At 49.8% G+C, this 13,730-nt stretch overlaps 1 protein-coding gene across 2 annotated transcripts in view; it reads left to right on the top strand.

Moving 5' to 3' along the window:
- The window catches only part of LOC142299172 (CWF19-like protein 1), a 66,482-nt gene that overhangs the window by 33,869 nt on the left and 18,883 nt on the right, over positions 1-13,730 (top strand). For both annotated transcript variants that reach the window (XM_075341812.1, XM_075341813.1), the window contains 5 exons: positions 1,060-1,178; positions 1,322-1,406; positions 8,009-8,152; positions 10,504-10,609; positions 11,730-11,809. In XM_075341812.1, coding sequence (XP_075197927.1) covers positions 1,060-1,178; positions 1,322-1,406; positions 8,009-8,152; positions 10,504-10,609; positions 11,730-11,809 — 534 coding nt within the window. The remainder of the gene's footprint in view (positions 1-1,059; positions 1,179-1,321; positions 1,407-8,008; positions 8,153-10,503; positions 10,610-11,729; positions 11,810-13,730) is intronic.

The following is a 13,730-nucleotide window of genomic DNA, read 5'->3' as shown; positions in this document are numbered from 1 at the left end:
TTGTGAGGTGAGTGTGATCTGATGTGTGTGTGTGTGTGCTGTTGTGTGTGCGTGTGTATGTTCCGCCGCTGCAGGACCTTGATGCGCTGGTAACTATGCTACCATGGTTACCAGCGTATCCCGCTCGCACGGGAGCCCACACCAGCATACGGCGGCAACCCCAGCAATGCGAGGGTATGTGTCGGCTGGGTTGGCGGCGTACGCTGATGTGGGCTCCCCGGGGGTACAGTACTCACCTGGGAGTCGTGCTCCGTGTCGCTTCGGGGAATGCGTGCGGGGGGCGGGGCGTGGCCGAGTTGCCAATACGTGCAGGGTGCCGGGGCGAGAGGCCAATCCGAGTGGGGGGCGGAGCCTGGGCGAGCGGCCGGCCAATCCGTGTGGGGGCGGAGCCTGGGTGAGCGGCCAATCGGTGCGGTGGGGGCGGGGCCATGGCGAGCCCAGCGGCCAATCCGCTTTGTGTCACCGTAAGGGCACAATTTTGGAGACAGACAGACAGAATAAGGCAATTATATATATATATATATATATATATATATATATATATATATATATATATATATATATATATATAATTAAAGGGGTTGTCAGATATTAATAAAATAGCCTTAGGATAGGTAATCAAAGTCAGATTGGCACTGTGTATGTATATATATATATATATTTGGTCTTTACAAACTTGTACTGCCCTGGGAAATCATACTGCCAAATTTATTTTACTATAGTGAACGTGCTAAATAAAAAACCCAAAAAAGAATTGTGGAATTGCACTTTTTTTTTTTTTCTTTCTATTGCTATTCAACACATTTTGGAATTTTTTTCCTGCTCACCAATACATCACGTGATAAAATGGATGCCGTCATTCAGAAGTACGACTCTTCCCCCCCCCCCCCCCAAAAAAAACAGAAAACCCTAAATATGGTTATGGTGATGTAGAAATAAAATAGTAATGGCTTTTGGGAGAGGATAAAAATAACAAATGTAAAAACGGAAAGCTGCAATATTGTGAAGGGGTTAAAGCGGAAGTTAACTAGTAACTACGGATTTCTTTTCCATTTTCAGATCGACATAGACGTTAAAACCTGCGGATCCGCGGCGGTCGCCGGTCTCGCTTCCAGTTTGAAGCCTCGATATCACTTCTCTGCGCTGCAAGGAGAAAACTACGAGCGGCTCCCGTACAGGTAGGTAAGGACGCATCCTCCATTAGTATGTTTGTCTGCACTCATTGGTTAGGTCTGTTAACCAACTTTCCCCCCCCCCCCCCCCCCCCACCTTTTTTATTATTGCATATTTATTTGTCATTTTTTTTGTTCTTTTTATACAGAAACCACGTGGTCTTACAAGAAAATGCCCAGCACGTCAGCCGGTTTATAGCATTAGCAAGTGTTGGCAATCCTGCTAAGAAAAAGGTAAAGTAGGCTGAACCCCTCTCCTCGGAGGGCTATATCTACCTAGAAAATGCAGCTTTGAAAAAAAAAACCACCATAAAAATCTACCGTTTTGTGTCTGCAGCTCCTGTGCTGATTAATGATCCTCCATAGTTATAGGCTGTGATCAAAACCCGGGGTGGTCTGATCCCATTTCCTTCCATGTGGTCCTTATTGCTAACCTTTAGACTACATGTTAGCATTTAAGCATTTTGTGTGATACAAGTGACTAGTTTAAGGGAAATTTCTTTGTCGCTCTATTGGGAGACCCAGACAATTGGGGTGTATAGCTTCTGCCTCCGGAGGCCGCACAAAGTATTACACTTAAAAGTGTTAAGCCCCTCCCCTTCTGCCTATACACCCCCCGTGCTCCCACGGGCTCCTCAGTTTTTTGCTTTGTGCGAAGGAGGTCAGACACGCACAGCACAGCTCCACAGATTGGTCAGCAGCAGCTGCTGACTATGTCGGTTGGAAGAAAAGTGGGCCCATATAGGGCCCCCAGCATGCTCCCTTCTCACCCCCCTCTTGTCGGCGGTGTTGTTAAGGTTGAGGTATCCATTGCGGGTACAGAGGCTGGAGCCCACATGCTGCTTTCCTTCCCCATCCCCCTCAGGGCTCTGGGTGAAGTGGGATCCTATCGGTCTCCAGGCACTGAGACCGTGCTTCATCCATAACTCCTGTGGAGCCTGCTGGATAGGAGCCGGGTATCGTTCAGGGACATGGCCCTGCTACGTGAAGGTACTCTGTATCCCTGTGGGGACCGCGCACGGCAACACCTCAGCTTTGCTGGGTGTGCTAGTGCACCGGGTTAAACTGTGCCATTACACACTCAGCGTCGCTGAGTGTGTTTATATGTAGGGGCTACCGCGCTAACCGCCGCTGCCATGGGAAACTGTGGCGCGGCTGGGACTTGTAGTTCGCCGGGGACTTCGGCGTCGGCCGCGCTTTTACGGCGGCCAACGCTTATACTCGAGTCCCCGGCTTGCTTGCGGCCTAGTTTCCCTTTCTCCCGCCCTCAGCCCTGACAGGCAGGGGAAGGGCGGGACGCTGCACGGAACGAGCAGCACTGAGGGCCGGAGTATGATTTTCCATACTCCACCCCCCTCACTGTGCACAGTGTGAGCACCTCGGCCACGACCACGGCTCCCTCCTCTCGTCAGGACGCCGCAGCCATTTCCTGTCAGCTCCTACGACGCTGCAGAGAGGGACAAACCCTGGGAGACCCAGACACGGTCTCTGGTGGCCTCATAACCGCTTTAGGCGGATGGTAAGCAGCACCTGTGGTGCTAGCCCCATGGTGCTGTAGTGTATTGATACATTATTTGTTTATAGTATATATTTTACACTGTATGAGCACAGTTCATTCTGGCTATATACCCTATTGTGTTACTCAGGGCGCCCACAAAAGGCAGGGGTGCCAAAACACAGGCTTATTATGCTGCCTGCTCGCTTATACGACCCAGCTGCCGGCAGGTTCCATTGACCCTCATTGTGGGCATTGTTCGGCCCCTGTGACACTTCTTCAGCCAAGGCCCCTGCTAAGAGGGGCCCAGGGGGAGCCACCTGTTGACACGGAGTTTGCAAAACTCTCTGAGACTATGGCTAAGATACTAGAAGCCTTGCAGTCCAGGCCGGTATCTCAGCAAAGGGACTCTGTTGAATCATTGTTCCCTGGCCCCCCTCAGTTGGACCAACAATGTCCTCCCGGGGTATCTCATACATCCCAGGCTGAAGGTTCTGACTTAGACCCCAGCCCCAGACCGACTAAGTGGGCTTGCTTAGAATTTCCCTCGACATCATATTGTTCAGGGTCTCAGCGGGGGGAATCTCTGGTTGATGATGCGGAGACAGCTGATCAGGATTCTGATCCTGAGGGCGCTCTCAATCTTAATACTCCAGACGGGGACGCCATAGTGAACGTTCTTATTGCGTCCATCGATCAAATGCTGGATATTTCTCCCTCAGCTCCTCCGGCGGAGGAGTCAGCTTCTCATACACCGAGTATGTTTCTAGACCACTCTGATTTCAGAGAGGCACTCCAGAATCATCATGCTTGTCCAGATAAGCGTTTTTTCTAAGCGCCTTAAGGATACACGTTATCCTTTTTCCACTGACGTGGTTAAAGGTTGGACTCAGTGTCCCAAAGTGGACCCTCCAATCTCCAGACTGGCGGCTAGATCCATACTTGCAGTGGAAGAGGGGCTTCGCTCAAAGATGCCACTGACAGGCAGATGGAGCTCTGGTTGAAATCCATCTATGAAGCTATCGGAGCTTCTTTTGCCACAGCATTCGCAGCCGTATGGGCGCTACAAGATATCTCAGCAGGTCAAGCGCAAATTGAAGCAGCCACATGCACGGCCGCGCCACAAGTGGCATCCATTACCACACAGACCTCGGCAATTGCGTCTTACGCTATTATTGCTGTCCTGGACTCTACGAGCCGTACGGCGGTCGCGGCCGCCAGTTCGGTGGTACTCCGCAGGGCCTTGTGGCTACGGGAATGGAAGGCAGATTCTGCTTCCAAAAAAGCGCTTAACCAGTTTGCCAATTTCTGGCGACAGGCTGTTTGGCGAGCGTCTGGATGAAATCATCAAACAATCCAAGGGAAAGGATACATCCTTACCCCAGCCCAAACAGAACATACCCCAACAGAGGAAAGGGCAGTCGAGGTTTCGGTCCTTTCAGGGCGCGGGCAGGTCCCAATTCTCCTCGTCCAAAAGGTCTCAGAAAGAACAAAGGAACTCTGATGCATGGCGGTCTAAGTCACGTCCTCAAAAGGCCACCGGAGGCGCCGCGAACAAAGCGGCTTCCTCATGACTGTCGACCTCCTCTAGTAGCATCCTCGGTCGGTGGCAGGCTCTCCCGCTTTTGCGACACCTGGCTGCCACAAATAAAAGACCGCTGGGTGAGAGACATTCTGTCTCACGGTTACAAGATAGAGTTCACCTCTCGTCCCCCGACTCGATTCTTCAGGTCATCCCCGCCTCCCTAGCGAGCCGAGGCTCCTCTGCAGGCGCTGCGCACTCTGAAGGCAGAAGGAGTGGTGATCCTGGTTACTCTTCAGTAACTGAGCCACGGTTTTTACTCCAACTTGTTTGTGGTCCCAAAGGAGGACGGGTCTTTCCGCCCGGTCCTGGACCTGAAACTGCTCAACAAACATGTAAAAACCAGACGGTTCAGGATGGAATCCCTCCGCTCCGTCATCGCCTCAATGTCCCAAGGAGATTTCCTTGCATCGATCGATATCAAAGATGCTTATCTCCACGTACAGATTGCTCTAGAGCAACAGCGCTTCTTGCGCTTCGCCATAGGAAACGAACACCTGCAATTCGTGGCACTGCCGTTCAGCCTGGCAACAGCCCCATGGGTTTTTACCAAGATTATGGCTACTGTAGTAGTGCTCCTACACTCGCAGGGTCACTCGGTGATCCCGTACTTGGAGGCTGCTCAAGGCACCCTCTCAAGAGGCATGCCAACGCAGCCTCGACGCTTCCCTGGAGACTCTACAGGGTTTCGGGTGGATCATCAATTTTCCAAAGTCAAATCTGACACCGGCCCACTCGCTGACATATCTTGGCATGGAGCTTCATACCCTCTCAGCGATAGTGAAGCTTCCGCTGTTCAAGCAGTAGTCACTACAGAAAGGGGTACAATCTCTCCTTCAAGGCCAGTCACACCCCTTGAGGTGCCTCATGCACTTCCTGGGGAAGATGGTGGCAGCAATGGAGGCAGTCCCCTTCGCGCAGTTTCACCTGCGTCCCCTTCGATGGGACATCCTACGCAAATGGGACAGGAAGCCGACGTCCCTCGACAGGACCGTCTCCCTCTCTCAGGCGACCAAAGCTTCCCTTCGGTGGTGGCTTCTTCCCACTTCATTATCGAAGGGGAAATCCTTCCTTCCCCCATCCTGGGAAGTAGTCACGGCGGACGCGAGTCTGTCAGGGTGGGGAGCGGTTTTTCTCCACCACAGGGCTCAGGGTACGTGGACCCAGCAAGAGTCCTCGCTTCAGATCAATGTTCTGGAAATACGGGCAGTGTATCTTGCCCAGAAAGCGTTCCAGCAGTGGCTGGAAGGCAAGCAGATCAGAATTCAGTCGGACAATTCCACAGCGGTGGCATACATCAACCACCAAGGCGGCACACGCAGCCGACAAGCCTTCCAGGAAGTCCGGCGGATTTTGATGTGGGTGGAAGCCACGGCATCCACCATATCCGCAGTTCACATCCCAGGCGTGGAAAACTGGGAAGCAGATTATCTCAGTTGCCAGGGCATGGACGCAGGGGAATGGTCCCTTCACCCGGACGTGTTTCAGGAGATCTGTTGCTGCTGGGGGGTGCCGGACGTCGACCTCATGGCGTCCCGGCACAACAACAACAAGATACCAATGTTCATGGCACGGTCTCAAGATCCCAGAGCTCTGGCGGCAGACGCCTTAGTTCAAGATTGGTCGCAGTTTCAGCTCCCTTATGTGTTTCCTCCGCTGGCACTGTTGCCCAGAGTGTTACGCAAGATCAGGATCAACTGCCGCCGCGCCATCCTCGTCGCTCCAGACTGGCCAAGGAGGTCGTGGTACCCGGATCTGTGGCATCTCACGGTCGGCCAACCGTGGACACTACCAGACCGAACAGACTTGCTATCTCGAGGGCCGTTTTTCCATCTGAATTCTGCGGCCCTCAACCTGACTGTGTGGCCATTGAGTCCTGGACCTTAGCGTCTTCAGGGTTATCTCAAGACGTCATTGCCACTATGAGACAGGCTAGGAAATCAACGTCCGCCAAGATCTTTCACAGGACGTGAAAAATTTTTTCTGTCATGGTGCTCTGCTCAGGGTTTTTCTCCCTGGCCATTTGCATTACCTACTTTTCTGTCCTTCCTTCAATCTGGACTGGAAAAGGGTTTGTCGCTCGGCTCCCTTAAGGGACAAGTCTCGGCGCCCTCTGTGTTTTTCCAGAAGCGCCTAGCCAGACTTCCACAGGTACGCACGTTCCTGCAGGGGGTTTGTCACATCGTTCCACCTTACAAGCGGCCGTTAGAACCCTGGGATCTAAACAGGGTGCTGATGGTTCTTCAGAAACCACCATTCGAGCCAATGAGAGATATTTCCCTCTCACGACTTTCGCAGAAAGTGGTTCTTCTTGTAGCAGTCACTTCTCTTCGGAGAGTGTCTGAGCTAGCAGCGTTGTCGTGAAAAGCCCCTTTCCTGGTGTTCACCAGGACAAGGTGGTTCTGCGTCCGGTTCCGGATTTTCTCCCTAAGGTGGTATCCTCCTTTCATCTCAATCAGGATATTTCCTCACCTTCTTTTTATCCTCATCCAGTTCACCAATGTGAAAAGGATTTGCACTTGTTAGATTTGGTGAGAGCACTCAGACTCTACATTTCTCGTACGGCGCCCCTGCGCCGCTCGGATGCACTTTTTGTCCTTGTCGCTGGCCAGCGTAAAGGGTCACAGGCTTCCAAATCAACCCTGGCTCGGTGGATCAAGGAGCCAATTATCGAAGCTTACCGTTCGGCTGGGCTTCCGGTTCCCTCAGGGCTGAAGGCCCATTCTACCAGAGCCGTGGGCGCGTCCTGGGCTTTGAGGCACCAGGCTACGGCTCAGCAGGTGTGTCAGGCGGCTACCTGGTCGAGCCTGCACACTTTCACGAAGCACTATCAGGTGCATACCTATGCTTCGGCGGATGCCAGCCTAGGTAGACGAGTCCTTCAGGCGGCGGTTGCCCACCTGTAGGAAAGGGCCGTTTTACGGCTCTTTTACGAGGTATTATTTTACCCACCCAGGGACTGCTTTTGGACGTCCCAATTGTCTGGGTCTCCCAATAGAGCGACAAAGAAGAAGGGAATTTTGTTTACTTACCGTAAATTCCTTTTCTTCTAGCTCTAATTGGGAGACCCAGCACCCGCCCTGTTTTTTTGTGTATACATGTTGTTCATGTTGAATGGTTTCAGTTCTCCGATATTCCTTCGGATTGAAGTTACTTTAAACCAGTTTATAATTCTTTTTCCTCCTTCTTGCTTTTGCACCAAAACTGAGGAGCCCGTGGGAGCACGGGGGGTGTATAGGCAGAAGGGGAGGGGCTTAACACTTTTGAGTGTAATACTTTGTGCGGCCTCCGGAGGCAGAAGCTATACACCCCAATTGTCTGGGTCTCCCAATTAGAGCTAGAAGAAAAGGAATTTACGGTAAGTAAACAAAATTCCCTTCTTTCAACATTTTTGGCAAATTTCCTATTGTTTTACAAATAAACACAAACGTCATTATCCTAAATTTACCACTAATATGAAGCACAGTATGTCACGAAAAAACAGTCTCGGAATCACCGGGATCCGTAAAAGCTACAGAGTTGTCACATCATAAAGTGACAGTGGTCGGAAATTAAAAAAAAAAAAAAAAAAATGGCCGGTTCAGGAAGGTGAAAGGGTTAATGACACAATGCACGGCTATGTGTCAGATCAGGAATGTGTTGTGTTTAAAAAAAAAAGATGGATTTTCTTCTTGAAAAAAAAAAAATAAATATATATATATATATATATATATATATATCTCACCTTACACCCCCCATGTTTTTGTTTTCTTGCCGCAGTACATCTATGCGTTCAGCATTGTGCCGCTCAGTCGGATGGAGGCTGCGGAGCTGGTGAAGCAACCACTCGACGTTACTGAGAACCCGTATAGGAAATCTGGAAGAGAAGCCAAGAAGAGTCTGGGGGCTAAAGCCGCAGAGGAGGTGAGAGGAGCGGTTATGTGATTAGCAGGAAAATAAGTGTGACTATAGCGTTAATTCGTTAACAACTTAGGATGTTTAATATCGCCATAGGTCACTAATAGTGATCAGCGGGCACTACCATGCTCGGGTGCTCAGTACTCGTAACTAGTGATGAGCGGGCACTACCATGCTCGGGTGCAGTACTCGTAACTAGTGATGAGCGGGCACTACCATGCTCAGGTGCTCTGTACTCGTAACTAGTGATGAGCGGGCACTACCATGCTCGGGTGCAGTACTCGTAACTGGTGATGAGCGAGCACTACCATGCTCGGGTGCAGTACTCGTAACTAGTGATGAGCGAGCACTACCATGCTCGGGTGCTCTGTACTCGTAACTAGTAATGAGCGAGCACTACCATGCTCGGGTGCTCAATACTCGTAACTAGTGATGAGCGGGCACTACCATGCTCAGGTGCTCAGTACTTGTAACTAGTGATGAGCGGGCACTACCATGCTAGGGTGCTCAGTACTCGTAACTAGTAATGAGCGAGCACTACCATGCTCGGGTGCTCAGTACTCGTAACTAGTGATGAGCGGGCACTGCCATGCTCGGGTGCTCGGTACTGGTAACTAGTGATGAGCGGGCACTACCATGCTCGGGTGCTCTGTACTCGTAACTAGTGATGAGCGGGCACTACCATGCTCAGGTGCTCAGTACTCGTAACTAGTGATGAGCGGGCACTACCATGCTCGGGTGCTCAGTACTCGTAACTAGTGATGAGCGGGCACTGCCATGCTCGGGTGCTCGGTACTCGTAACTAGTGATGAGCGGGCACTACCATGCTCAGGTCCTGTAACTACATAACTAGCATGGTAATGCTCGCTCATCACTAGTCACTAAACAAGGTATGAACCCATCGACGGTGACAGGTGAGTATTCAGCGAGCATTGTGTGTGTGCAGGGACATCCAGGAGGTCATCTGAGTTCCCAATCAACTCGGATGACCTCCCGATGACACCTCCATGATATCTGCGCTACAGCGGGTGTCACGACGGTGACTTCACAGGTTCATCAGAGTTCATTGGGAACTGGATGACGTCCTGGACGTCACTGCACACACTGCTTGCTGAATGCTCACTGGTCACCGGCCATGCTGTCCTCGGCGCTGCTTCGGCTTCCAGCTCCTCAGTGCAGTAAATATTCTATGAGCATAAGAAGCGGGGGTGAGAAGCAGGAGGCAGCAGAGGCGAAGAACACTGCGCTGGACGCAGGTGAATATAGAAAATCTTTTTATTTCACAGACATGTGTTTTCTCCGGTACGTGTCACACTGATCACCCGTGCTGACGGAGATAAAACGGACAGGTCTCCGTGTGCATGTGGGGCCACACGGTCCGTGTGAAAACATGGCCGTGTGAGTAACGCCATAGAATAACATGGGTACGTGTGACATCCGTGTGAAAAACTGATGTCATGCATACCTAAAACATGGAGCTCTGAAACCGGCCTTACTCCAGCGACCGGAGCACACTCTGATTGCTGTAGTTTAACCATTTAAGTTCCACTGTGAAACCTGACATTGGGAAGTAAATTACATAATTGCCGGTGCGTGTGCACACAGACTTCCATAATACGATCACTGGCAGCCGGTGGTCTCCTGAAGGACCCCTATACCAGCCATTTTAATAATTGCTCCTGAAGGACCCCCATACCAGCCATCTTAATAATTGCTCCTGAAGGACCCCCATACCAGCCATCTTAATTGCTCCTCTTCCTATTAAGATTTCTGCTCTCCGCATCCAAAATCCAGATGGTTTTGATTATATTTTTTTGTGTGTGTCGCGGTTGTGTAGTGATGTGGCCAATCAGTGTTTCCGCCTTCCCTGTGTGATCTTGGTGTCGTGTTTTCCGTGTCGCCCCCGCCTATAGCCGTGCACACCGCCGTCTCATCTTCCCTTTGCCGTCTTCTTACACTTTCTTGTAGACTGAGGCCGCTCGGTGGCTTGGAGCAGCATCAGTCGTTCACAGCCTCTTCCCTCCCGCTGCGTATCTGCGCGGTTTTCCCTTCACAATTGGCGCACTGTTCCATATAGCTGTGTTTGTGCTATTCAACTCTTCCTCCACTAGATGGCAGCACTCCTGGCATTCGCGCTGACTTCACCGCCGTCCCCCGATCGTTTGCTGCACTTATTTATTTTTGTAATCCCCGCTCTGACTCCTCTCTGGCCTTCCCTCGCTCATTGTCACCCCACATCCGATTATTCAGGAGAATTCTCCCTCTTGACCTGATAGGTTACTGTTGCTCTCACACATTTGCCTAATATTCTTTGTTTTTGGCGCCCACTAATTACTTTGTTTCTTAAACCTCTGCAGGAGGAGCCGGCTCAGCAGTTTTTCTTCGACTTGAATAAGCAGCAAGGAAAGAAACGTCACTCGGATGGAAAGGCCGGGCACCAAACCAAGCAGCCGAGGAAACCCCGTGAGTGGCCAAGATTCAGTTTTCTTATGCTGATCCGGAGTTGTATGCTGTATTATACTCCAGAGCTGCACTCACTATTCTGCTGGTGCAGTCACTGTGTACATACATTATATTACTGATCCGGAGTTACCTCCTGTATTATACTCCAGAGCTGCACTCACTATTCTGCTGGTGCAGTCACTGTGTACATACATTATATTACTGATCCGGAGTTACCTCCTGTATTATACTCCAGAGCTGCACTCACTATTCTGCTGGTGCAGTCACTGTGTACATACATTACATTACTGATCCTGAGTTACCTCCTGTATTATACTCCAGAGCTGCACTCACTATTCTGCTGGTGCAGTCACTGTGTACATACATTACATTACATATCCAGTACTGATCCTGTATTATACTCCAGAGCTGCACTCACTATTCTGCTGGTGCAGTCACTGTGTACATACATTATATTACTTATCCTGTACTGATCCTGAGTTACATCTTGTATTGAACTTCAGGATCAGTAATGTATGTACACAGTGACTGCACCAGCAGAATAGTGAGTGCAGCTCTGGAGTATAATACAGGAGGTAATTCAGGATCAGTACAGGATAAGTAATATAATGTATGTACACAGTGACTGCACCAGCAGAATAGTGAGTGCAGCTCTGGAGTATAATACAGGAGGTAACTCAGGATCAGTACAGGATAAGTAATACAATGTATGTACACAGTGACTGCACCAGCAGAATAGTGAGTGCAGCTCTGGAGTATAATACAGGATGTAACTCAGGATCAGTACAGGATAAGTAATACAATGTATGTACACAGTGACTGCACCAGCAGAATAGTGAGTGCAGCTCTGGAGTATAATACAGGATGTAACTCAGGATCAGTACAGGATAAGTAATACAATGTATGTACACAGTGACTGCACCAGCAGAATAGTGAGTGCAGCTCTGGAGTATAATACAGGAGGTAACTCAGGATCAGTGCAGGGTAAGTCGTTCATGTATAATGACACTACCTTTTTCTGTAAATAAATGTGGCCATATTTTCAGGTATTGAGCAGTACACTCCTCCAGCTCCTTGCAGTCATCCCCTCTATTAACCACCATCCTCTCCCTCCTGACAGCTCAGCCAACTGGGCCCTGCTGGTTTTGCCTCGCCAGTCCTGAAGTGGAGAAGCATCTGGTGGTCAGTATCGGGGAACATGTAAGTATCGGCGGATGAGGATGCGGAGACTAATCTGTTCTGTTAATAAAGGTCCTAAAAGCCTGATTTATGATGGCAGGTGACCCCCTCGGCAGATCCTGGGATGAAGTCTTCTCCTTCACCTCTTTCCTTTGTCTCAGGGTTGTGTCTGATCATTAAAGCGTAACACTAAAAAAATAAATAAAAAATCATATATGTAGTAATTTTTTTTTACAGTGTGTATGTATATATGTATGTATGTATGTATATATATATATATATATATATATATATATATATATATATATATATATATATATATATATATATATATATATATATATATATATATATATACATACATACACTGGTCCAAAAGTAGGTGGACAGTGTGTGTAATAGGGATATCAAACATGGTGTAAAGTGAAACTGACTCAGCTGCCCTTAGCAACCAATCAGATTTCACTTTTCATTCTTCACAGACTCTTTGGAAAATAAAAGGTGGAATCTGATTGGTTACTAAGGGCAACTGACTTTACACCATGCTTGATAACCCTATTACACATGATGTCCACCTACATTTAGACCACCCTGTATTTTTTTATATATACATACATATAAAATATATATATGCATGTGTGTGTATATGTATATATATCATATAACAAAAATCATACATGAACTACACAATACGTAAATTCTAGAATACCCGATGCGTAGAATCGGGCCACCTTCTAGTATATATATATATATATATATATATATATATATATATATATATATATATATATATACTAGAAGGTGGCCCGATTCTACGCATCGGGTATTCTAGAATTTACGTATTGTGTAGTTCATGTATGATTTTTGTTATATATATATAGATGTTGTTGTGTGTAGTTAACAAGTGTTTGTGTAGGGGCTGTACATGTTCTGGGTGTTGTCTGGGTGTGACGGGGGGTGAGAGCGGTGTTGTATGTGTGCTGCGTGTGTTGCATTGTTTGTGGAGCGCTGTGTGTGTAGCGTTGTGTGTGTGTTGCGCGGTTTGTGTGTGTGTGGTGTGTTTTGGGGGGAAGTATGTTTTGTGCAATGTGTGTGTTGTGCGGTGTTTGTGTCTTGGGTGTTGTGTGTGTGCAGCGTTGTCTGTGTGGGTGTCTGTGTAGGGCAGTTGTTTGTGGTTCCCAGTGTGTGTGTGGTGTGTTGTGCAGTGCGCACGTGTGTGTGTGTGTGTTGGGGGGAGGTGCGCACTCCCAAACGTGCTCCATCCCCCATGCAGCGCACTCCCCATCGTGCTCCATCCCCCATGCAGCGCACTCCCCATCGTGCTTCATCCCCTATGCTGCGCACCCCCCATTGTGCTCCATCTCCCATGCTGCGCACTCCCAAACGTGCTCCATCCGCTATGCTGCGCACTCCCAAACGTGCTCCATCCGCCATACTCCGCACTCCCCATCGTGCTCCATCCCCCATGCAGCGCACTCCCCATCGTGCTCCATCCCCTATGCTGCGCACTCCCAAACGTGCTCCATCCGCCATGCTGCGCACTCCCAAACGTGCTCCATCCGCCATGCTGCGCACTCCCAAACGTGCTCCATCCGCCATGCTGCGCACTCCCAAACGTGCTCCATCCGCCATGCTGCGCACTCCCAAACGTGCTCCATCCGCCATGCTGCGCACTCCCAAACGTGGTCCATCCGCCATGCTGCGCACTCCCAAACGTGCTCCATCCGCCATGCTCCGCACTCCCCATCGTGCTCCATCCGCCATGCTGCGCACTCCCAAACGTGCTCCATCCGCCATGCTGCGCACTCCCAAACGTGGTCCATCCGCCATGCTGCGCACTCCCAAACGTGGTCCATCCGCCATGCTGCGCACTCCCAAACGTGGTCCATCCGCCATGCTGCGCACTCCCAAACGTGCTCCATCCGCCATGCTGCGCACTCAC

This window comes from Anomaloglossus baeobatrachus, chromosome 1 (assembly GCF_048569485.1).
Source record: "Anomaloglossus baeobatrachus isolate aAnoBae1 chromosome 1, aAnoBae1.hap1, whole genome shotgun sequence".
Taxonomy (NCBI): domain Eukaryota; kingdom Metazoa; phylum Chordata; class Amphibia; order Anura; family Aromobatidae; genus Anomaloglossus; species Anomaloglossus baeobatrachus.
Note: the sequence above shows the minus strand (reverse complement) of the source record. Positions and strands in the feature narration are given on the sequence as shown.